Source organism: Lynx rufus, unplaced genomic scaffold (genome assembly GCF_022079265.1).
Source record: "Lynx rufus isolate CCGP_SWC_20201006 ecotype Redwood Valley unplaced genomic scaffold, mLynRuf1.p SCAF_10, whole genome shotgun sequence".
In the NCBI taxonomy this organism is placed as follows: Eukaryota; Metazoa; Chordata; class Mammalia; order Carnivora; family Felidae; genus Lynx; species Lynx rufus.
In genome coordinates this window covers 88227275-88251406 of record NW_025814824.1, presented here as the reverse complement: position 1 = coordinate 88251406, position 24132 = coordinate 88227275, and the positions used below count along the sequence as shown (strand labels likewise).

General features: G+C 47.5%; 1 protein-coding gene across 6 annotated transcripts in view; it reads left to right on the top strand.

Annotated features, from left to right (window-relative positions):
- Nucleotides 1-24132, top strand: part of FNBP1 (formin binding protein 1) — a 142810-nt gene that overhangs the window by 44089 nt on the left and 74589 nt on the right. For all 6 annotated transcript variants that reach the window (XM_047070988.1, XM_047070998.1, XM_047071013.1 and 3 more), the window contains exons 2-4: nt 8156-8271; nt 20354-20410; nt 21100-21247. In XM_047070988.1, the coding sequence (XP_046926944.1) occupies nt 8156-8271; nt 20354-20410; nt 21100-21247 (321 nt within the window). The remainder of the gene's footprint in view (nt 1-8155; nt 8272-20353; nt 20411-21099; nt 21248-24132) is intronic.

Here is a 24132-nt window from a genome sequence, read left to right as displayed (position 1 = left end):
GAACCGAAAGTGACTAGGGTGTGCTGAGAACATTGAAATAATAATAAGCCAGAAGCCTATCGTTGCCGCTTCTTTTTTTTTTTTTTTAATTTTTTTTTTCAACGTTTATTTATTTTTGGGACAGAGAGAGACAGAGCATGAACGGGGGAGGGGCAGAGAGAGAGGGAGACACAGAATCGGAAACAGGCTCCAGGCTCTGAGCCGTCAGCCCAGAGCCCGACGCGGGGCTCGAACTCCCGGACCGCGAGATCGTGACCTGGCTGAAGTCGGACACTTAACCGACTGCGCCACCCAGGCGCCCCTATCGTTGCCGCTTCTTAAAGGAATACATTCCGGAGCAATTCCCTCCCCCTGCCCCTCCCCCAGCCAACATCGCACCTGCTCAGACTCCAGGAGAGTCAGAATTCTGGTGCTTCTGGTACAAGTTATCTTTCTCACCCTGTCTTTTCAACTCAGGATGCAGTATAAAATTTGGCACAGGGCATCCCTGCATTCGTCAGCCTCAAGTCGGCTACTTTCGATGCCCGGCACCAGCCTCCGTGTTGCCCTTTTACACAATATAATTATTGTTATAAAAACATGAGAAATGCAGCTTTTTCTGTTGGTGTGCTTTTCCACATTTTTTTTTTTTTTTTGAGAGAGAGAGAGAGAGAGAGAGAGAGAGGGAGGCGGAGAGAATCCCAAGTTGGTTCCACCCCCAGCACAGAGCCCGACGTGGGGCTCAATCCCACAAGCCTGGGATCACGACTTGAGCTGAAATCAAGAGTCGGGCGCTCAACTAGCTGAGCCACCCAGCCGCCCCTTTGCCACATTTTTTTATGTCACTGACTTCATCTACAGGCTGTTGTTGCCTCCTAAGCTTCGGTTAAAGTTTTGTTGTTTTTTTTTTTAACGCCTGCATATATTTTCGTCTTGTGTTTGTTTACACTCTTACCTCTTGGGCTCAGAACGCAGTTGCTGGAAAAGAACCACAAACGGAATAACTCCTTATTTTTCGTTTTCACAACAGAAGCAGCCTTCGGTCGACGGTGCCTAGTTACAACGCATGTCTCAAACAGTACCTGACTTTTTCTCTTTTTCTTTTTTTAATCCTATTTATTTATTTTTGAGAGAGAGAGAAAGAGAGCCTGAGCAGGGGAGGGGCAGAGAGAGAGGGAGACACAGAATCCGAAGCAAGATCCAGGTTCCAAGCTATCAGCACAGAGCCTGACGCGGGGCGCGAACTCACGGACTGCGAGATCATGACCTGAGCCGAAGTCAGAGGCTCAACTGACTGAGCCCCCCAGGCGCCCCAAACAGTCCCTGATTTTATGGCAATTTGTAGACTTGGGTTTTAAAGAGATACGGAGTTCAGTAAAACCTTTCATTTTGGGTGCCTTCCCTTTCTAATCAAAATCTTTTGTATTAACTTGACTGTCCAACTATGACACTGTGATGTTGGGGCTCCTGTGTGGTCAATTATGTCACAGACTCTTGCTTTTCAGCCCAGGGGAGCACCCCTCCTAATTCACAGAACCTCCTTCAGAAACAGCAGGTGAATGTGTGATTTTACAGAATCGGTGTCTGCTTATATTATATCAAACCAGAAGGTGTCTGTGCTCCTTGAAATAAACCCCCTAATGCTGCCTTTTACATTTTCCCTGTTTTTGTTCTGTGTGAACGAAGAATTTCCTTTGGGTAATTTTTTTTTAATTAAATGTTTTTATTTATTTTTGAGAGAGATTGGGAGCACAAGCAGGGGAGGTGCAGAGAGAGAGAGGGAGACACAGAATTGAAAGCAGGCTCCAGGCTCTGAGCTGTCAGCACAGAGCCCGACGCGGGGCTCGAACTCACAGACCATGAGATCATGACCTGAGCTGAAGCCAGATAGATGCTTGACCCACTGAGCCACCCAGGCGCCCCAGATTGAGGTCTTTGTTTCAAATTTGAGATCCAGAATATCGGGTGGTATTCGTGATGACATATTTTTGTTTGTAAAGTTTTAGAACAACTTTTTTGTTCCTATATATATATATATACAGCTACTTTAATATTCAGAACCAAATTGATTTTTAAAAACATCTTAGATGGAGATTTTGTTACATTTACTCTGGGTAGATCTGTATGTGCTGACAGTTTTCTCTCCAAGATAAGAGGAAGCTAATACCAGTAATATCATCCCAAGAGATTCTGTTCAGATAGATCCATTTAAGGTCTGCTTCTCAAAGTGCCCTAGTCTTTAGGAAAGTGTATTTATCCTAAATTAAAGTATCCTGGGGCGCCTGGGTGGCTCAGTCAGTTGAGCATCCGACTTCAGCTCGGGCCGTGATCTCGCATTTCATGAGTTCGAGCCCCACATGGGGCTCGCTGCTGACAGCACAGAGCCTGCTTTGGACCCTCTTTCCCCCTCTTTTGCCACTTCCCCGCTTGTGCTCTCTCAAAAAAGTAATGTAAAAAAATTCAAAGAAATTAGAGTATCCTAGAACACCGGTCCAGACAGCGCAGACTCACTGCAGAGGGAGAGAATTGTGGAGATGGGGCCTCCCACATACCCTTCCTCTAAATCAGAGCCATCTACATGGAGGTGACTTGAGCAACATAGTTTCTTACCAGATTGGCTGATTCCCGGGATTTCGAATTCGCATCGATTTCGTCTACTTTTCAGCGACGGGAAGTACTGTACTTTGGAGAAGAACTTCCCTGTGGCTGACTTGGGTCTCCTCATCTTAAAGTAACTAGCTTTTCTGCAAGTAGTCCCTGTGTCCGTTCTTTTGCGTGCTTTGAAAAAACAAAATCAGATTTCAGAAGGCTTCTTGCATAGCCGAGAGTAGTCATTTATGTACTGACCCAGAGAGACCCGTCTTGGCCCCAACTGATGAGTTGCTATTGTAGGTGAGGCAAGGCAGAATCGGTCTGTGTTGAACTTCCTGATTCTTTAGGAACTCTGCTGAAGATAGGATGACCCAAAAAGATGCTGTCGTTCATACTTCTGGTTCATTCTTTACTGTGCATAAAACCAGATGTGAAAATAATTGGAAAATACAGAAAGTGCATCTGATTTTTTTTTTTAATTTTTTTTTTCAACGTTTATTTATTTTTGGGACAGAGAGAGACAGAGCATGAACAGGGGAGGGGCAGAGAGAGAGGGAGACACAGAATTGGAAACAGGCTCCAGGCTCTGAGCCATCAGCCCAGAGCCTGACGCGGGGCTCGAACTCACGGACCGCGAGATCGTGACCTGGCTGAAGTCGGCCGCTTAACCGACTGAGCCACCCAGGTGCCCCTCCAATAGAAATTTTAAATTAAAAAAAAAATTTTTTTTTTTACATTTATTTATTTTTGAGAGACAGAGCACCCATGGGGGAGGGGCAGAGAGAGAGGGAGGCACAGAATCCGAAGCAGGCTCCAGGCTCCGAGCTGTCAGCACAGAGCCCCATGCGGGGCTCGAACTCGCTGACTTCGAGATCATGACCTGAGCCGAAGTCGGACGCTCAAACCGACTGAGCCACCCAGGCGCCCCTAGAAATTTTAGAGTATGTGTCACAAGGTAGTGGTTCTTGACCTCGGGGCTGTGAGTTCGAACCCCACTTTGGGTGTGGAGATTACTTAAAAATAGAATGTTTAAAAATACATGTGTATTTTCTAAATGCATAACGTTACACAGTCGTGCGCCGTCAAAAGAGCCATTCAAAGTGCGTTTTATTGTAACCCGGTATGAAAAATTCACTGGTGTGGTTTCAGATTTCACATTGAAGCTAGCTTTGAAGAAGCTACTATTTGTTCAGCTTGGGTGTGGTACCAAAGAGTATCCAGGAGTCCCTAAAAAGGCTTTTGAAATGCTTCTCCACTTTCTTACTGCATATCTGGGTGAAGTCTTATTTTTTCGTATAATGCAACCAAAGTAGGGAATCCCAACAGAGGCATCCGAAAACCCAGCTGCATTCCATTAAGCCAGACATAAAAGAGGTTTGCAAAAATGTAAACCAACGCCAGCCTTCCCACTTTTCTGTTTTGTTTTGGAAAGGAAAATTCTTGAAAAGGAAACAATGCTATTTATTTGAGCACGTGAGGGGTGCCTGGGTGGCTCCGTCGGTGAAGCGTCCGACTTCCGCTCAGGTCACGATCTCAGTCTCTGAGTTCGAGCCCCGCGTCGGGCTCGGTGCTGACAGCTCGGAGCCTGGAGCCCACTTCGGATTCTGTGTCTCCCTCTCTCTCTGCCCCCTCCCCTGCTCATGCTGTGTCTCTCTCTGTCTCAAAAATATTTTAGCACGTGATGGATTTAGTGTTGTCTTCTGGATGGATCAATAAATACGATTTAAACTCTCTCAGTTTCTAATTTCCGCTAGAGTAAATATTGATAGCCATAACCCACATAAATGAAAACGGGAAAGGAGGAATTTTTGATAATGGCACCATCTTCAAAGCAGCCAAAGCTATTTTTTTAAAGGGCCATTTATAATATTTGCTCACAAAGGAGTCTTTTGAAGATTTGGAATTCTTTTCCATTAAGTTTTCCACATTTTGGTCAAGAATGTAAGTGGGTTGATTAGTTTTTCATCTGTTTTGAATTTTCTTTTAGCTGCTGTCAAAAAAAAAAAGTTCATGCTGCGGTGATCCGTGTGATGGGAACGGTAGAGTGTGGCATCATTAGAGATGTTTTATTATTTTTAAACATTTGATTTGCGACAACATTTTATTTCACTTTAGTTTTTTAAGTAAGCTCTACACCCGGTGTGGGGCTCGAACTCACGACCCCGAGATCCAGAGTCACACCCTCTACCAACTGAGCCACCCAGTCGCCCCTGGAAAGGAGTTTTTAAATAAATAGGGTCACTATGAAACTAGATTAGCAAAGGGTTACCAATTAGCAGGGAGCTTTAACGAGCCTTGGTCGAAATAGCTAGGGATGATTTGTAATCTTTACTCGAATTATTTGTGTATTTGTTCCCTCAAGTAGTTGAAAGTGACCTACAGCCTTATTTACCCGCCTAATTTGCTTGACAACCCCTGTCTTTCCAGATAACACAAATAAATAATCTTCCTGACTAGTGTTCCTTAAGTGGAGACTGGATGTCCATGGAATGTATTATTGGGGACCAAGAATCAACCAAAGCCTTAAATATTTGTCCCTTGCTTTTTATGATCAGGTGAACACTTATTAGGTTGAAAGACAAACATCTTACAGTGATTTTCCATGAGGAAAACATTCCTGTAAAATAAAACCTGAATTTTTCCAAGTGTTCCTTGGGCCTGGAGGTGGGGAGGGGGGTGGGGGGCACAGATCAAGGTTGAGGAAACGAGTTTTCTTCAAGGAGAGATTTTCTGACATTGGAGAAAAAGTGCTTTAGACCCCGTTGCCTGCCTGCGTCCACCCAAGGCGGACTTGGAGGGAACGAAGTCGACTCACTTTCCGGTTTGCGCAGCCTTGAACGGAAAACAGAATGAAAGCGGGAGGTCACGTTTAAAAGTGGGAAATGCTAGGTTTTAAAATCAAGCTGAAGGGCAGTGCTGAGTCGGTCCTGTCGGATTGCACACGCCTGTGCTAGGATTAAATTGTGGCTTTGTATTTTTATATTCTCAAAAGTTTATTTATTTATTTATTTTTTCTTTTTTTAACTTAAAAAATTTTATTATTTTTTGACAGCTTTATGGAGATATGATTAACATACCAAACAGTTCACCCACTTACAAGTATACAAATTCATGGTTTTTACAATATTCCCATTCCTTTTTATTCTTCTCAGTTAATGCTTAAATCAACTTAGACCAACTTCTAAAAAAAATTTACCGTCTTCTGTATGCCATCCTTCAAGGACTTTGGTTAATATTGAGTCAATTCTGCATATCAAATCTTTTCAGCCACCAGGAGCATGGTATGATGTTTCGTTGATTCCTATCTCCTTTTATTTCCATCATGGTTTTTTTTTTTTTTTTTAATTTTTTTTTTCAACGTTTATTTATTTTTGGGACAGAGAGAGACAGAGCATGAACGGGGGAGGGGCAGAGAGAGAGGGAGACACAGCATCGGAAACAGGCTCCAGGCTCTGAGCCATCAGCCCAGAGCCCGACGCGGGGCTCGAACTCACGGACCGCGAGATCATGACCTGGCTGAAGTCGGACGCTTAACCGACTACGCCACCCAGGCTCCCCCCATCATGGTTTTTAAATAATTTCCTTTAAGTAAATACAGTTGTTGTTGTTGGTTTTCTTATTTTCCTGTTTTTTTTTTAAATTTTAATGTTTGTTTATTTATTTATTTTGAGAGAGAGAGAGAGAGCAGGGGAGGGGCGGAGAGAGAGAGGGAGACCCAGAATCGGAAGCAGGCTCCAGGCTCCGAGCTGTCAGCACGGAGCCCGATGCAGGGCTCGAACCCATGAACCACGAGATCATGACCTGAGCCGAAGTCGGACGCTTAGCCCGCTGAGCCCCCCAGGCGCCCCAAATTGTGGCTTTGTATTTTTATATTTGATTTGACACTTTTCCATTTTACACGATCCTAAAGACCGAGTTGTGAAGTTAGGCAGGGACTGGCTCTTCACCTTCAGGCAGATGACCACGCTCGGCCACGTTTGGGGTCCCGCGTCGGTGAAGTCCCCGGCTGGGGCCAGAACCCACCTTCTCTGTCCCGGCTTCTTCTCAGGAGACTTGGCATCTGCCTCTCCCGTGGCCGTTCTCTCTTCCCCGCAGTGTCGCGCTGACACTCCCTTTTCTTTCCCAGAACTTTCTGCCTCCCCCCTCCCCCCCACCCACCCGGGCCAGGCTCTGTTGCTTCAGATCCACCAGCTCGAGGGCCTCCCTCCGAGAGCTCCGAATGGATCCGTGTTTCCAGCCCCCTTCTGGACATGCCACTCCCTCCCCCGATGTGTCACTTCAGCCCAAAGTGCTGTCCTTCGGTCCCAGGAGGTAGAGGCAGGGAGTCCTCCGGAATCCTGCCTCCCGTTCATATCCCTCTCCAGCCTCCTTACGCAATCGGCCACCAAAACTAGTTGATCCTAGTTGTCACGGGTCTGTACGTCCCTCCGTCTTCTTCCGTTTTCTGTCATCTGGACAACCGAACCGTCTCCTGACCTTCCACCACCTGACGATTCTGAACACGTCCGTGGGCATGCCTCTCCCCTCGCAAGTTCCAGCGGCTCACGTGTGCCCGCTCGAGAGGCTAAAAGGCTCCTTCGCCTGGGCCGATGGGCTGAGACTTTCTCCCGTTGCTTTCTTTAAAAGAAAAAAAAAAAGTTTAATGTTTGTTTATTTTGAGAAAGAGACAGAGAGAGAACACAGGCAGGGGAGGGGCAAAGAAAAGGAGAGAGAGAAAGTCCCAAGCAGGCTCCGCGGTGTCAGTCCAGAGCCCGACTCGGGGCTCGAACTCACAAACCGTGAGATGGTGACCTGAGCGGAAATCAAGAGTTAGCTGCTTAAACTGAGCCACCCAGGGGGGGCCCCCGACTTTCTCCTGTTTCTCAGCCACCAACACCCTTCCCTGGCGCCCTGCCCCCACCCTCGCTGCAGAGGACAAGGCCCCCTGATTCCTGGACGTGTCCGGGCCTTTGCAGTAGGGGTTGCTGGGATACCCAGCACCCCTCGTGGTTCCAGGCTGGGAACCTCAAGAACCTTGCAAGATGGGGCCCGGGGCGGGGGTGGGGGGGGGTGGTTTCCCCAGCTCCTTTCCTGGCACACAGTGTGGGTTTGATAAATGTTTGAACGTCTCAATAAAGTCCGCGTGAGTCATTTTATGTATCTGTTTGAAGAGAGAGGTACTTGGGAGCTCTTCTCGCTCCCCTGTGCTTTGCCCCGAATTTCAGTGAGCTGCTTTGAATAACTGAGAGATGACAAGGAAGGTGCTAGCTGCCCACCGAGTTGAGGCGGGTGTTTTACCTCTCGGCTTTTGGAATCTGGAGAGGACATTCTCCTTTGCACTAGGACATTAACTGGATCCTCAAACCATGTTGCTAACGGGAACGTGTGGGTCAGGGTTCAGTCCCCCAGGCAGTTTTCAAACCAAATTTGGTAATGTTGATTTAAAACTGCTCAACAAGAAAAGCACCCAGGACAATCATGGAAAATATTAGAACTGCTTTCTACATAGCGACGTCTCGTTGAGAGCATTGTTCGCTGAAATTCTATTAATCACAGAGAAGGATTATAAGCTCTCTCTTTGTGTGTTTTTTTTTTTTTTAAACAGGATCAATTTGACAACTTAGAAAAACACACACAGTGGGGAATTGACATTCTTGAGAAATACATCAAATTTGTAAAGGAAAGGACAGAGATCGAACTCAGCTATGCAAAACAACTCAGGTAAGTTGATATTGACAAAGGTTGTTTGTTAACTGCAAAATGGATGTAATGATAATTTATATTCTCACTCATACGACAGATGTGCAATCCTTTAAATATTTCTTTTCCCCCTCTTACGTAAGGTACTGTTTCAATGGAAACCATTGCTTTTAATGTGGAAAATTCATTTTCGTAGAACAGTAAAAATAAAAGCTAAGTTATTGCCTTCAGGCTCTGTGTTTTTAAAATATTGGAGCCTCTTATTTTTGCGGAAAATGGCTTTATCTATCTATCTGTCTATCTATTTTAAGAGAGAGAGAGAGAGCATACGCCCATGTACGTGTGCAGGAGTGGGGGAGGGGCAGAAAGAGAGGGAAAAAGAGAGCATCCCAAGCAGACTCCACACTGTCAGCACGGAGCCCAATAAAGGCTCCAACAAGAGAGCCTTTAAGATCGTGACCTGAGCTGAAATCAAGAGTCGATGCTTAACCGACTGAGCCGCCACCCAGGCGCCCCTTTTCAGGATGCCTCTCATTGAAGTGTAACATATACACAGAGAAATGCACAAGTCCCAAGTGTGCAGCCCCAGGAATCCACAGAGTGAACCACCCCCCTGGTAACCGGCACCCAGGTGGAGGAACAGGCAATTCCAGCCCCTTCTGGTGCACCGCCCTCCTCCCACACTCATCCACCCTTGTCCGCTCTCCTGACTTCCAACCACGTGGACAGTCTTGCCTGTTTTTGAACCTCCTGTGAATGGATTCGTTTACTGGGCACTGCCTGATTTTGGCTTCTTTTGTTCTACCTGACGTTTGTAAGATTCGTTCATGCGGCCGCATGTGGTGGTAGTTTCTTTCTTTTCATCGGTGGATCGTATTCGGGTATGGGAGTGTACCGCCCTTTATCCGTTCCTCTGCTGCCAGGCCCCTGTTTGGGGGTACAGAGTCTGTCTCCACCCAGGAGTGGGATTGCGGGGTCATAGGCACCCTGTATGTGTAGCTTTACATACACAGTCTTCCAAATGCTTCTCCTGATCTGCGATCCATCCAGCAGCGCGTGAGAGTCCCGGGGAGCCGCATTTGAAAAGTGCTTGGATCACAGGGCCCCCGGGTGGCTCAGTCGGTTAAGCGTCCGACGTCGGCTCAGGTCACGATCTCGCGGTTCGTAGGTTCGAGCCCCACGTCGGGCTCTGTGCTGACAACTCGGAGCCTGGAGCCTGCTTCGGATGCTGTGTCTCCCTCTGTCTCTGCCCCTCCCCCGCTCACGCTCTGTCTGTGTTTCTCTCTCTCAAAAGTAAATACACATTAAAAACAAGTGTTTAAAAAGAGCATCTGCAGGAGGGGTAGGTCATGGGTCACTGAGAGAAGGCGGATCCTTCTAGGGCTGGTGTTGTTGTTGTTTATAAATAAGCACACATGGAATATCTTTACGGGCTGACCAGTCTTGTTTCCACTCAGCAAATAAAACATAGACCGTGTTGGCCAGCGAAACAATGGTTATGGCTTGCTGCACCCAGATCAACTTCTGGCTCCTTGCGTGTAAAAGCAGCCTCATTTAGGACCTCAAGAACTGAATGTCGGAATAGGGACGGGGCCGCTTCATGGTGATTATTTCAGTATCGCACACCGCTGGTCGTAAAACGTCTTGCCTGGGAAAATGGGTTGCATAACAGCCTTAGCCCCAAATGCAGTCTCACCTTGTGGATTTATCTGTATTTGCCGTCTTTCTGCTAGCTTGCCCTGGTCTTTCCTGGTGCCTTGGCCACAATCTCGTTTCGTTTGGGAGTGTTGTTATTCGGTGCCGTTAAGTCAGCGCCTAGCAGGCGTCTGCTCCGTTCTGCGCGTCACGAAAGCAAAGGGCTTTCTTAGCTCCCCCTCTGTGTTGCACCTGCCTTCTTGGCCTTTCTCAGCACCCCAGGTGAGGGATTGAGGATGCCAGCAACAAACCCGGAGGCTCTTGGGAAATATTGCAAATCTCAGCGGGTCCTCAGTGCAGATACATAAGATGCTCCCTGTGCTTTGTCGATGTGCCCCCCGCCCTCCCCACTCACCGAAGTGATTCGGCTTCTCCCCTTTCTGCAAACCCAGCACCTCCTTCCCCATCCTTCCTGTGGGCTTCCTGACGTCACCGAGAACATCGAAGAAGACGTCCTACCTCTCGGTGTCTGTCCCCACATCTCTGTGCCCCCCCTCCCCAGAGATGCTCCTGTCTAAACCCAGGCCCCCCCCTCTTGTGCGCCGTGCTCCCCAACACCTGCCGGTTTCTTTGCTCCCCTTCATAGGCAGACTTCTCGAAAGTGTTCTTACTTGCTGTCTCCGGTCCCTCTCCTGTCCCTACTTGATTACTTTTTAAATGTTTCTCTATTTATTTTGAGAGAGAGAGAGAGAGTGAGCACGGGAGGGGCAGAGGGAGAGAGAATCCCAAGCAGGCTCCATGCGCAGAGCCTGGCTTGGGGGGCTCGATCGTATGAACCGCGGGATCGTGACCTGAGCCGACATCCAGGTCGGATGCTCAACCCACTGAGCCACCCGGGCGCCCCTCCTGCCAGTGCTTTCAACTCACCCCGCACGGCTCAGCCAGAACTGCTCTTCGAGGGCTCCAGTCACTTCCATGTTGTTCAACCCAACCTCCCGTCCCCGGTCTGCAGCGTCCCTGACCCATCGGTGGCTTTGACGGGGCGGATGCTCCCTCCTCCTTGCCCGGCCTCTCGAATTCCAGTCTTCTGGCTTCCTTCTTTCCACCTCACTGGAGCTCCTTCGCACCCCCCCTTTACTGGGTTCTCCTTTGCCTCCTTCTCTTCATCCGGCATGCCCCCGTGCCCAGTCCCCGTCTCCTGTTTCCCCTTGTGATCTCTTCTGGCTTTAAGTATGGTCTGCGTAGCCGTGGCTCGCAGATACGCATCTCCAAGCTAGACCTCTGTCCCGGACTCCGACACAGATTACGCAGTGTCTCCAGGGGGACGTCTGAAATGCGACGTGCCCGGAACTGAGTCTGTCCGCTCAGAATCTGCGGCCGCACCGCCCAGCTTTTCCCCACTCACTTGAGGGCACCTGCCCCAGACATCGTTGGTTCCCCCTCTTTCTCTCGCGTGACCCCCCCCCCCCCCGCATCCCTCATCTAAGCCCTCAGGACCGTACTTGGCAAATTTACCCAGGGTCCGACTCCTCCTCTTGACCTCCGCTGCGGCCGTGGCGGTCCAGGCCCCAGCACCTCTCACCTGGGTTATTATGGGGCTTCTAACTGGTTTCTCTTATTCCCTTCTTTAAAAAAAAATTTTTTTTTTAATGTTTATTTATTTTTGAGAGAGACAGAGACAGAGCTTGAGCGGGGGAGGAGCAGAGAGAGAGGGAGACACAGAATCGGAAACAGGCTCCAGGCTCCGAGCCATCAGCCCAGAGCCCGACGCGGGGCTCGAACTCACGGACCGCGAGATCGTGACCTGGCCAAAGTCGGACGCTTAACCGACTGCGCCACCCAGGCGCCCCAACCCTTTTTCTTTCTTTATTTTTAATGCTTATTTACTTTTTTTGAGAGAGAGAGAGTAGGGGAGGGGCAGAAATAGAGGGAGAGACAGAATCCCAAGCAGGCTCCACACTGTCAGCGCAGAGCCTGATGCGGGTCCCGATCCCATGAACCCTGAGATCAGGACCTGAGCCGAAATCAAGAGTCAAGACGCTTAACCGGCTGGGCCACCCAGGCGCCCCTACTTTCCACTTTTTCCAGAGCACTGGTAACTTTCTAACACTCGGTAACATTGTCTTATGGCCCATACCTACTGTTCATTGCCTTCCCCTCCTTTCTGCTAGAATGGAGACCCCTCAAGGGCATGGTTTTTGAGCTGGGTGCACTGAAGTATCCCCAGGGTACAGGACGGTGCCCGATGCGTAACAGGGGCTCAGTAAGTAGCTGGAGAAAGAGCGGATCAACAGGGCTCACATGTCAGACATTTGGTTAGCCCCGCTTCAGGGAGAATTGTGGGTTTGCACAGGCCTGAGAGCTGATGAGGGCTCACCAACAAACAGGACACCCGATGTGTCTCATGAACGAGACGCTGCGGAACTCAACCTTCTCACTGCGGGAAACGGACCACGTGCGTGTGAGCACATGCAAATAAGCAAGAAATTAAATCATCTAAAGATAGCAGTTACCACCCCAGATACCTAAAGCCGGTGATGCAGTACAGCATGATGGCAGGTGGGGGTTACATAAGCTAGACTGGCCGGGGAAAACCTGTTGCTTGAGAACTGAAGGACGAGGAGAGGGCAGGCCTGCCAAGGTGTGGGGATAGGTCTTCCAGGCCAAGGAATCAGCAAGTGCAAAGGCCCTGGGGTGTGGGAACATGTTCAAGGGACGGAAAGGTCAGTGTGCCTGAAGCATACCCGGCAAATGCTTGCCTGAAATATCAGTCTGATGTTGAAAAGGCAACACGGCCTTTGCGGGGAGACTTCTGGCCTTAAGTCATTTTTAGTTTCTCAGCATTAGAGGAAAGAAGTGTTTGCTTATTTTTACAAGCAAATGATGATAGTCAGGGCTTTGATTTCTGTAGGTGAGCTGTTGGCAAACTACAACCTATGTTCCAACCCATCCACTGCCTGGTTTTGTAAATAAGGTTTTACGGGAACACAGCCACGTCCACTCATTTATTTACGTATTGTCCACGGCTGCTTCTGCAAAACACTGGCAAGTAACTAGTTGCAACAGGGACCATGTGATCATGACCTACGTGCAAGTCTAAAATATCTACTGTCTGGCCCTTTATAGCAAAAGTGTAGGGGCACCTGGGTGGCTCAGTCTGTTAAGCGTCTGACTCGTGATTTCAGCTCGGGTCGTGTTCTCACGGTTCATGAGTTCGAGCCCCACATCTGGCTCTATGCTGACAGCACAGAGCCTGCTTGGGGATTCTCTCTCTCTGCCCCCCCTCCCCCCACTCAGGTTCTCTCTTCCTCCCTTTCTCTTTCTCTCTCTAAATAAATAAATACTTAAAAAAGTTTACTGACCCTTGTGATAGTTACTGTTTATTCAAGGCAGCGTAAGGTCAAGTTCCTAAGAAAATTTTAAACATCTTATCTGACCTGTATAAGAGAACCAGCTATGTATTGCCCTTTAGCAACTGTTTTTGTTTTTCATTTTTTTTGATGTTTATTTTTATTTTTGAGAGAGAGAGAGACAGAGCACGAGTGGGGGAGGGGCAGAGAGAGGGAGACACAGAACTCAAAGCAGGCTCCAGGCTCTGAGCCATCAGCCCAGAGCCCGACGCGGGGCTTGAACTCACGGACCGCGAGATCGTGACCCGAGCTGAAGTTGGACGCTCAATCGATTGAGCCACCCAGGTGTCCTGCCCTTAGCAACTGTTTTTTTTTTTTTTTTAAAGAAAGTTATTGGTGGGGCGCCTGGGTGGCGCAGTCGGTTAAGCGTCCGACTTCAGCCAGGTCACGATCTCGCAGTCCGTGAGTTCGAGCCCCGCGTCGGGCTCTGGGCTGATGGCTCAGAGCCTGGAGCCTGTTTCCGATTCTGTGTCTCCCTCTCTCTCTGCCCCTCCCCCATTCATGCTCTCTCTCTCTCTGTCCCAAAAATAAATAAACGTTGAGAAAAAAAATGTTTAAAAAAAATAAAAAAAAAAAAGAAAGTTATTGGTTATGACCAGATAATGAATTCATAGGATGAAAACTTCCAGAGGCACAAAACGGTCCACAGCAAAGTGTCCCTTCTCTTCCCCCTGCCCGTGGGGACAATGAATGTTCTCTGTCTCCTGTTTATCCTTCCATAGAGAGATTTTATGCCGACACAGGCAACTAAGTGTGTTTGCCTCCTCATTTCCCCAGCAGTTCAGCGTGCCCTTGCCTTGCTACATCCTGGAGATCTTCCCGAGGACTCATTTTTATGTTTGCAGTTTTAGTATGTTGCATCGGGTTGGTGGATGTGTTTCCAATTGTTTGCAACGCTGAACAGAGTTGCAGTGCATAGCCTTGAGTAATCCACTTGGCCAGCCTGCTTGGAGACTAAGTTCCCAAAAGGAGCGCTCTGGGTTTGGTGGGGTTTGCCAAGTGGCCTCTCAGAGGCTGTGACCCTTACCACTCACGCTCTATAGGGTGGCAGTGCAACTTTCTTTGACCCTCAGTGCCTCTTGGTGCCAGTCCGTTTTATCTTTGCCAAGGTGATAAGTAAAAATTGGTGCGTCTGAGCATTAGTGTTTCTCTTGTTATCAATGAGGTTAAGCCTGTTTTTTATGCGTGGAAGCCATTTATACTTTTTTTTTTAAGTTTATTTATTTTGAGAGAGAGAGAGAGAGAGAGAGAGAGAGAACAGGCAGGGGAGGGGCAGAGAGAGGGAGAGAGAGAGAATCCCCAGCAGGCTCTGAGCTATCAGCACAGAGCCTGACGCGGGGCTCGAACCCATGAACCATGGGATCATGACCTGAGCCAAAGTCGCAAGCTTAACCAACTGAGCCACCCGGGCGTCCCGTTACTGTTCTCTATTTTAAGCTCCATGTTACAATTTTAAACGGGCTCGGTTGACTCACCGCTAAGGTAAAGAAAATAATATTTACATGTTTTTCTTCCTTTTCTGAGTGATATAATATCGTCTGTAACATGAGTCCCACGGTTAATTTGTCTTAGTCCTGTTTTTAAATATGAATGTATGTTCACCACTCTTTCTTTGACCACAGCCTCTCTGCTTATCTCTGGGCATCAAGAAAAATATGAATATTTTCTCCCCTAATGAGAGCTTGTGGACTAATTCACGGGTTTGTTCTTGTTTGAGAATGCCCTCATACTTGATAATAATTTGACCTGCTTGTTCTCTGGTAATATTTTCTTTCTCTCCAAACTTTGTTGCTGCATTGTCTTTTGTTGGAAAAGTCTGGAGGCAGCCAGATTTTTTTTCTTTGTAGGTGGCTTGCTTTTTTTTGACTGTAGATGTGAAGAATTTTTTTTGTTCCACTTAGCAGTTTGATAACGTCGCCAAGCTAAGCCCTGTTGTTGCTCATTCGTTGTTGGTTTCCTTAGCGCCCTTTTCATATGCAGATTCCAATTTTTAATTTATTTTCGGGGGAACTTTCTTCCCTTGCATCGGAGTGTTGTTTCTGTGCTACTTACTGGGTCGTGTATATTTCAGAGAGAGGAGTTTTCCTTGTGTTAAAGCGTCTTGCCCTTTAGATAAATATTTTTTTCTTGCTTTTGTTAGTTGCTTTCCTTATTATGATCGTTTCAAAACTTTCCTCTGTTGAATTCGATACCCAAGCCCACCTGATGCACTAGCTCCGTAGCGGTGGGCTTTAGGTCTTAGTTCATTTCCTTAGCTTTGCAGTCCGTTTTAGCCTGTGGTCTGGGAGTTCTTTGGTTTATTGGCTTCGTGGTTTTATTACGTTTGTCTCTAGTGTAAAATAGTCTGGAGGAATTGGTGTTTGCCTGTTTCGCTTCTTTTCTTCCAGATTGGGTTTTTCTGTCATTCCCTTCCTCCCTCCCTCCTTTCCTGCCTTTCTCCCAAAAATCCATCGTTCCTTCCTTCCTTCCTTCCTTTTCTTCTGTATTACATTATCTTTTCACCTTGCTTATGTTTAATATGGGCACTTCAGTGAGGTAGTAATGAGAACAGACATGGGGGGGTACCTGGGTGGCTCAGTCAGTTAAGTATCTGACCCTGGATCTCGGCTCAGGTCAGGAGTTTGCATCGGGCTCTGCTGACAGCATGGAACCTGCTTGGGATTCTCTCCCTCCTTCTCTGCCCCTCCGCCACTCACACACTATCTCTCTCTTTCTCTCTCTCTCTCAAAATAAATAAATAAATAGATAAACTTAAAAAAAAAAAAGAGAGAGAACAGACATTAGAGCCCAATACCTGGGATACACTCTTGGTTCGTCCGTTCAATAGTAATACAATTTGGGGGGCACCGGGGTGGCTCAGTCTATTAAGCGGCGGACTCGTGATTTCGCCTCAGGTCACGGTTTGTGGGATTGAGCCCCACCTCGGGCTCTGTGCTGACAGCTCAGAGTCTGGAGCCTGTTTCAGATTCTGTGTCCTCTCTCTCTCTCTCTCAGAAATAACAAATGAATAAACTTAAAAAAAAAAAAAGAATTGCTCTTCAGGGTTTGGTGGGCTTACCCCCCAGCCCCACCCCGCAGCAGCGGTGAGGTTGGGGTCAGCATCCATTCTACGCCGTTCCAGAATCTTCCGTCCCTCGCCACGGTCACCACTTTTCAGACTGTGTAGACTGAGGTTGCGTTCCTTTCTTCATCGGCTTGCTTTCCGCTGTTGAAAATTGCCCTGGCTTGTGACTTTCACCTCTTACTGGGAAAGCATAGTTCTCTGATCGAATTTTGTTCCGCTGTCTTTATCTGGAAATCTTGTGGTGAGCTTCTTTAAAAAAACGAAAGATAGGAAAAAACAAAACATTCCTAGACCCAGCCCTGGACCTTCCATTTCAGAGGGTCTGGAATGGAGCCCAAGTATCTCCTTTTTAAAAGCCTCCCTGTGGTTCTTACGATCAACTAAGTTTACATCCAGTATCCTTAGGAGAGGATTATATTTTTCTCTTGCCTTTTAATTAGCCTGTCTGAAGAGCAAGTTTAATATACAAAACACTTAAAAGTTCTCAGAAAGATCCCATAAATTTATAGATGCTCTTTGTGGTTTATTTTCCTGCTTGTTTGTTAAAATAACCTCGTACAAAATAAGGCAAGAAAGCCCATCTCCAGAGAATGCAAATGAAAGTTGATCTTTTTTTTGTAGCGGTCCCTGAGAGAAATATCCTGACTTTCCCTTCCAGACCTCTTAAGCTTTTAGTTTTCTGCTGGCATTTATAGAGTGAATTATTCATCGATGCTTTTAAGAAGCATTTTGAATGCTGTTTACGTATGCTAATATGATCAAAGTGATACTCATTCATCACAATATGATGGGTTTTTGTTTTAACTTTTTTAAAAACTTTTTTTTAATGTTTTCTTTTATATTTGAGAGAGAGAGAGAGAGCCTGCGTGCACAAGCGGGTGAGGAGTAGAGGAATGGAGACAGAATCCGAAGCAGGCTCCAGGCTCGAGGCTGTCAGCAAAGAGCCCGACGCGGGGCTCGAACTCACGAGCTGTGAGATCATGACCCGAGCCGAAGTCAGATTTCAATAAACCTTTGAAATAACAGTTTTGAAAGAATTTTTATAGAAGATGTGAGTTTCGAAGTGGTATTTTCCATTTACAATTTATTGTGAACAGAAGAAATGATTAATATTTAAAACCTTGCATTAAAAATCATTTCACATGCAGGGGCACCTGAGTGGCTCACTCGGTTAAGCGTCCAACGTCAGCCCAGGTCATGATCTCAGTTTATGAGTTCGAGCCCCGCATCGGGCTCTGTGCTGACAGCTCGGAGCCTGGAGCCTGCTTCCGATTCTGTGTCTCCCTCTCTCTCTGCCCCTCCCCTGCTCACACTCTGTCTCTCTCTCCCGCTCTCTCAAAAATAAATAAACATTAAAAAAATATTTCACATGCAGCCAATAGGCTTTTTACTACTCCAGTCTCCCATGTTTGCTAACAAGAACCTGTTGGTTATATATTCACCTGCTTTCCACGTGTTCCCCTTTTGTCCCTGCCACCTGTAAGGAGGATCTCCCTTTTACGGGGTGATTGTGGTCAAACCAGCTCAAAGAACTGTACTGTGCTTTTAGCAGACAAGGTTTCCCTCTTTTGCATTAGTTTTTTTCTTTAAGTCACATTTTAATTTTATTTTTTATTTTAATTTTTTTTAATGTTTTTAAAATTTAGTTTTGAGAGAAAGAGAGAGAACTCAAGCAGGGGAGGGGCAGAGAGAGAGAGAGAGAGAATCCCAAGCAGGTTCTGTGACGAAAGCAGCAAGCCCAGTGTAGGGCTCGAACTCATGAACCGTGAGATCGTGATCTGAGCCGAACTCGGACACACAACCTCTGAAATACCCAGGTGCCCTATTTTATTTTTTATTTTTAAAGACCTTATTTTTGGGGCGCCTGGGTGGCTCAGTCGGTTAAGCGTCCGACTTCGGCTCAGGTCATGATCTCCAGTTCGTGGGTTCGAGCCCCGCATCAGGCTCTGTGCTGACAGCTCAGAGCCTGGAGCCTGTTTCAGATTCTGTGTCTCCCCCTCTCTCTCTGACCCTCCCCCGTTCATGCTCTGTCTCTCTGTGTCTCAAAAATCACTAAACGTTAAAAAAAAATTTTTTTTTAAATTAAAAAAAAATAAAGACCTTATTTTTAAGTAATCTCTACGCCCAGCGTGTGGCTTGAACTCACGACCCCGAGATCAAGAGTCACATGCTCTACTGACTGAACCGGCCAGGAGCCCCCCTCGTATCTTCATTTTAAATTACAACGATCATTATTCTAGTGGATGTTACATACTCCCCTAGAATTTCCAAACTTGAAGGGACAGTAGAGGCCATTTCACCCAGCCCCCTCGGACTCACGGATGAAGAACTGGACACACAGACTTTTTACCCAAGTCCACGGCCTCATGTCATCTAGTAACACCTCTTAGAGGTGAGATCACATCCACTTTGTCCATGAAATGTACCCTGATCCAAACTGTAAACTTAGGACGGCACTTTTTTTTTTTCTAGACGATTCTGTAGATTCAGGGGAAATGAAAGAACTAAGATGTGAAATAGTGAAAGTAGCTACTAGAAAAGAGGACTAGCCCTCAGGTGAGGGCTCCCACTGTGGACCATTAGTCAGCCTTTGGCTGTTTCTCTAAACCACAGCCGCCGAAGGCAGGCCCCACGAGAAATCAGCCAGCGAGACCCCTGTGAGTGAGTTTTCTTTTTTCATGTTTGCCTCCTAGCTTTTGTGTAAATCGCAGCGTGTTGACTCTAGACATTATCTGGATTCTTGACCTGGAGATGAGATTCGGAAGAGAGATAGGAGTGATTTCGGGCTCGTCGGAGTGCGTTCGGTGCAGATCGGCTGGGCAGGTTGAAAGTTCTCGTTAAATGTCGTGGCATGAACGTCCCCCGAGTATTGTCTCCGCTTCCTCCGAGAAGGCTTCCTTCCCCTTCTCCCCTTTTCGTTAGCTCTTTGGAAGGGCAGCCACACCGCCTTGACGGCATGCCCTTGGCACTTGGAGTTTTAATTTGAACATTTTGGACGTAGTCCCCGTGCTTTCCGTGGGTTTAGGGTAATACTGTTCGGCTGCAGAGGACCACAAAGGAGCAGTGGCCTGGTGGGAAAACCCATCGTCAGCTCAGGGCCGCCGATGAACGTGGCTTCATGGGTGCACAGGGTCTGTACTCTCCGATTCAAGCCGGGTCGACATCAGCTAGTGCCTCCCTCTGCGCTTTTCTTTTAAACGTTGTTTTTAATGTTATTTTTGAGAGAGACAGAGCGTGAGTGGGGGAGGGGCAGAGAGAGAGGGAGACACAGGATCCGAAGCAGGCTCCGGGCTCCGAGCTGTCAGCACAGAGCCCGACGCGGGGCTCGAACCCATAAACCGTGCCATCATGACCTGAGCCGAAGTCGGCCGCTCAACCGACTGAGCCCCCCAGGTGCCCCCGCCCCTCTCTGTTCTTATCTGCTCTACCTGTGAGGTAAAAGATTCAAAGGTGTGTGACTCGTTCGTAACAGGAGCTTCATCATACATGTGGAAAGATAGAAGGAAATAGGGGCTCGTGGCTGGCTCAGTCGGTGGTACACGGGACTCTTGATTTTGGGGTCGTGAGTTCGAGCTCCACGTCGGGTGTGGAGATCACTTTTTAAAAAGGAAATGGGGCGCCCCGGTGGCTCGGTCGGTTAAGCACCCGACTTCAGCCCGGGTCATGATGTCACCGTCCGTGGGTTCAAGCCCCACGTCGGGCTCCGTGCCGACAGCTCAGAGCCTGGAGCCTGCTTTGGATTCTGTGTCCCCCTGCCCTGCTCACGCTCTGTCTCCCTGTCTCTCAAAAAACGAATGAACGTTAAAAAATTTTTTTTAAAAACGAAGGAAATGAATGGATTTCACCTGTGGACATTTTCTGATTTTTTTTTTTTTTTTAAGTTGTCAACAAAAGCACTGACTTCACCTTCCATCACTGATTTCTCGATCGTCTTTTTTTTTCTCTCTCAGTCATCTCTCTACAGAAGGTGACATTGTCTGCATTTTTGTTTTAGGAATCTTGCAAAGAAATACCAACCTAAAAAGAACTCGAAGGAGGAAGAGGAATACAGGTCTGTTTAACACCGATCATTATGTGGTGATATCTTTATGCCGGTGGTGATGACGGTGAAGGAAAGAGAAAATGAAATCTACAAAACTAAGCTGCCTTCCCCGCTCCTCTTTGTGTCAGTTTTTAAACGGGAAGAACCATAAAGACCCTGCTCCACTAACTTCCCTTTGACGGAGTCACTAGACCTATTCCAGATTGTTTCAGTGAAGGTGATTGGGAAAAGCTTAATCTACGCAAATACAGGAAGTGTGGATTATGCAGTCCGCCGTCTTGATTTGGCTTTGTAACATCAGGAGTCTCTTGCACCGAGAAATGTGTTCATTTCAGTCGGTAGCTAAGGCACCGTGGATGGCCCCAAAGTATTATGTCTCTCACTTAGACCTAAATATCCACTGCATTAGTGCATTTACCACGTATACGTATTGGGGGGTGTCTTTGGACCGAGTATTAACAGAGCCAAATCCTGCCTTATGTAGAGTGATTCGGCGTCCCCCAAAATGCAAAGTGTCTCACTGGTAATTAATTCCGAGCCATTTTGATCAGAACACTCTTACGTGTAATGAATTGTCAGGATCCTCTGGGAGGTCGATGCACGTTAACCTGATTTTAATTAATATTTTGTCAGCGCGCAGCGCGTTAGAGCGGACGTGGCCTTGTTTGCAAAGGGGTGCCGTATGTTCTGTTCCGTAGGTATACAGCATGTAAAGCCTTCCTTTCCACCCTGAACGAAATGAACGATTACGCCGGGCAGCACGAAGTTATCTCCGAGAACATGACCTCACACATCACTGTGGAGCTAGCCCGCTACGTCCAGGAACTGAAGCAGGAGAGGAAATCGGTAACAAATAGCACTTTTTTTAAGGTTTATTTTTATTTTTGAGAGAGAGAGAGAGAGAGAGCGTGCATGCAAGCATGGGGTGGGGGGGCAGAGAGAGGGAGGGGGACAAAGGATCCAAAGTGGGCTCTGTGCTGACAGCGGAGAGCCTAATGCGGGGGGGTCAAACTCATGAACCGTGAGATCATGACCTGAGCCGAAACCAGGAGTTGGATGCTTAACCCACTGAGTCACCCGGAGGTCCCTAAGAGATTTATGGTTAGGCTGTGGTCTGTGTCATTGTTCTTTGATCCCTTAGGAAGTAAGGGCATCATACTATGTGAGTAATAAGGTACCAGAGCTGGCCACTGAGGATACTTTTTTCATTTCAATTTGAGTCCACAGTAATTGTTTTAAGTGCTCTGGTGTTGCTCGAGCCAACGGGGAAGATCTCGTTGCTGCTGAAACGGAAGAGACGTTGAATAATCATGACCAAAATAATTATTTCATTGTGAGAGTAGCTACAAAGTATGAGTGCCGGGGCTTTGGGAGCAGATGATAGGAATCCCTAACGTGCTTGGACCCAGGACCAGGGAGAAGCTTCCCAGGGCCCTCAGCACTTAACGTTTTGGCAAGACTCGAAGTATGAGGAGGAGTTGCCTGGGGCAAACCATAGAGGGAACAGCCAGTGCAAAGGCCCTGAGACAGGAAGGTATTTGGAACGGCTGAGGCGTTTACTCTTTCTAAGCTATAAGTAGATAGAACGTGGCTTTGGGTGTGTTTAAAAATTTTTTTTTTTTCAAGGTTTTTTATTTATTTTTGGGACAGAGAGAGACAGAGCATGAACGGGGGAGGGGCAGAGAGAGAGGGAGACACAGAATCGGAAACAGTCTCCAGGCTCTGAGCCGTCAGCCCAGAGCCCGACGCGGGGCTCGAACTCACGGACCGCGAGATCGTGACCTGAGCTGAAGTCGGACGCTTAACCGACTGCGCCACCCAGGCGCCCCGCTTTGGGTGTGTTTAGAAGTTAGGAACAGATATATGCCTGAAGATCAACCCATTCGTTGCAAAAAAAAAAAAAATGTTCATAAACTGAGATGAAATTTTTATCTGTTCACATTAGAGCAGTGGGTCTCAAGGTGGCACAATTTTGCCCCCCCCCCCCACATGTGCCAATGTCTGGAGATAGTTCTGGTTGTGTGGGGGGGGATTAGCTTTGGGGGGGGGGCTGCCACTGGCATCTGGTGGGTGGAACCCAGACACGCTGTTCAACATTCTGTGATGCATAGGGCGGCCTCCACAACAAAGAATTACCTGGCCCCTGATGTCCGTGGTGCCCAGATTGACGTGCCAGCCTCTTCCAGACCGTTCATTAAAGAAGGTCTTTTCCGTGATGGAAAGGAAGCAGTGAAACAAAATACTAAGGTTCAGAATGAAATGCAGCGGCCTATTGTGATCCTCAGGGAAATGCGGTCAATCTGGACATGATGTTGGACTGCTTCCCTGGGCGCTTGAACTTCCCTCAACCTCGCACAGTTTATACCCTCTTCCTGTTTGTTTCTTTGTTCGGTGCTTTGTGTGTCTTCACTGACCTTTATCCACCCATATAGCTTAGAGATTTAGCCAACGCCCTCGACAAGAACTCTCTGCATTTACCTTAGTCCGGAACGTACATGCTGTTTCTGGAGTGGATCGTGAGATATGAACCCACATGACCTGGCTTCCTGTTAGTTTTGTTTTTTTTTTAAAATAATGTTTATTTGTTTCGAGAGAGGGGGAGAGACAAAGAACGAATGGGGGAGGGGCAGAGAGAGAGAGAGAGAGAGAGAGAGAGGATCCCAAGCAGGCTCTGCACCCTCGGCACAGAGCCCAACTTGGAGCTCGAACTCACAAACCTTGAGATCGTGACGTGAGCCGAAACCAAGAGTCAAATGCTTAACCGACTGAGCTACCCAGGTGCCCCAGTTTGTTTTTTTTTTAAGTTTATTTATTGCGAGAGAGAGAGAGAGAGAGAGAGAGCGAGTGTGCGAGCCAGGGAGGCGTAAAGAGACAGCGTGACAGAGAATCCCAAGCAGGCTCTGTGCTCTCAGCGCGGAGCCCGATGGGCGCGATCCCACGAACCACGAGTTCACGACCTGAGCCGAAACCAAGAGTCAAATGCTTCACTGACTGAGCCCCCCTCCTGTCACTTTTTTTTATTCTTCTCCTGCAGTCACATTGCTCCCTCGCTGCTCCTCCTCCTTGCCCTGTGTGATCCTGCCTCAGGGCCTTTGCACTGGCCTTTTATTTCCTCGGAAAGCTTTCCCCCCAGATACCTGCAGAGCTCACCTGCTGAGTTCTTTCGCAGGAATATGGTCTTCTCATTGAGGTCTGTCTTGTCCACCTTATTTAAACTTACAAAGTCCCCCCCCCGATTCCTTCCCCTCCTCATTGCCCCCACCTTCCCTGCTTTACTGTTTTTCCCTAGTGGTTGCCAGCGTCTAACATTTTACGTATCTGTTTCCTTGCGTCTCACGCTAGAACGTAAGCTCCATGAGGGCAAGAATTTTCTTGGTTACCGTTGTATCTCGAGCTCGAGTGTCCGGGCGGGACAAAGTAGGCTCTTGATAAATACTCCCAGGGTGGAAGAAATAATTAAGAAGTGGCGAGAAGCAGTCTTAGACTCAAGTTTGTCCTCAGTGAGAGACTTCGTGTCACCGGTTGAGGATCCTCGTGTGTCTTTGCTGTGTTACGATCGGGTCCTTTCGTTCTGTTTACCCCCCGTTAATCACATGTCTTGTACAGTCCGTCATATCTGTAGTTTGAATTCTGTTCCCTTTTTATCAGAAATTATAGTAATTTATGGAGTAAATTACAGGTGGTACAGATACACGTTAAATAATATCTTGCGATACGTGCTGTTCCTTTTA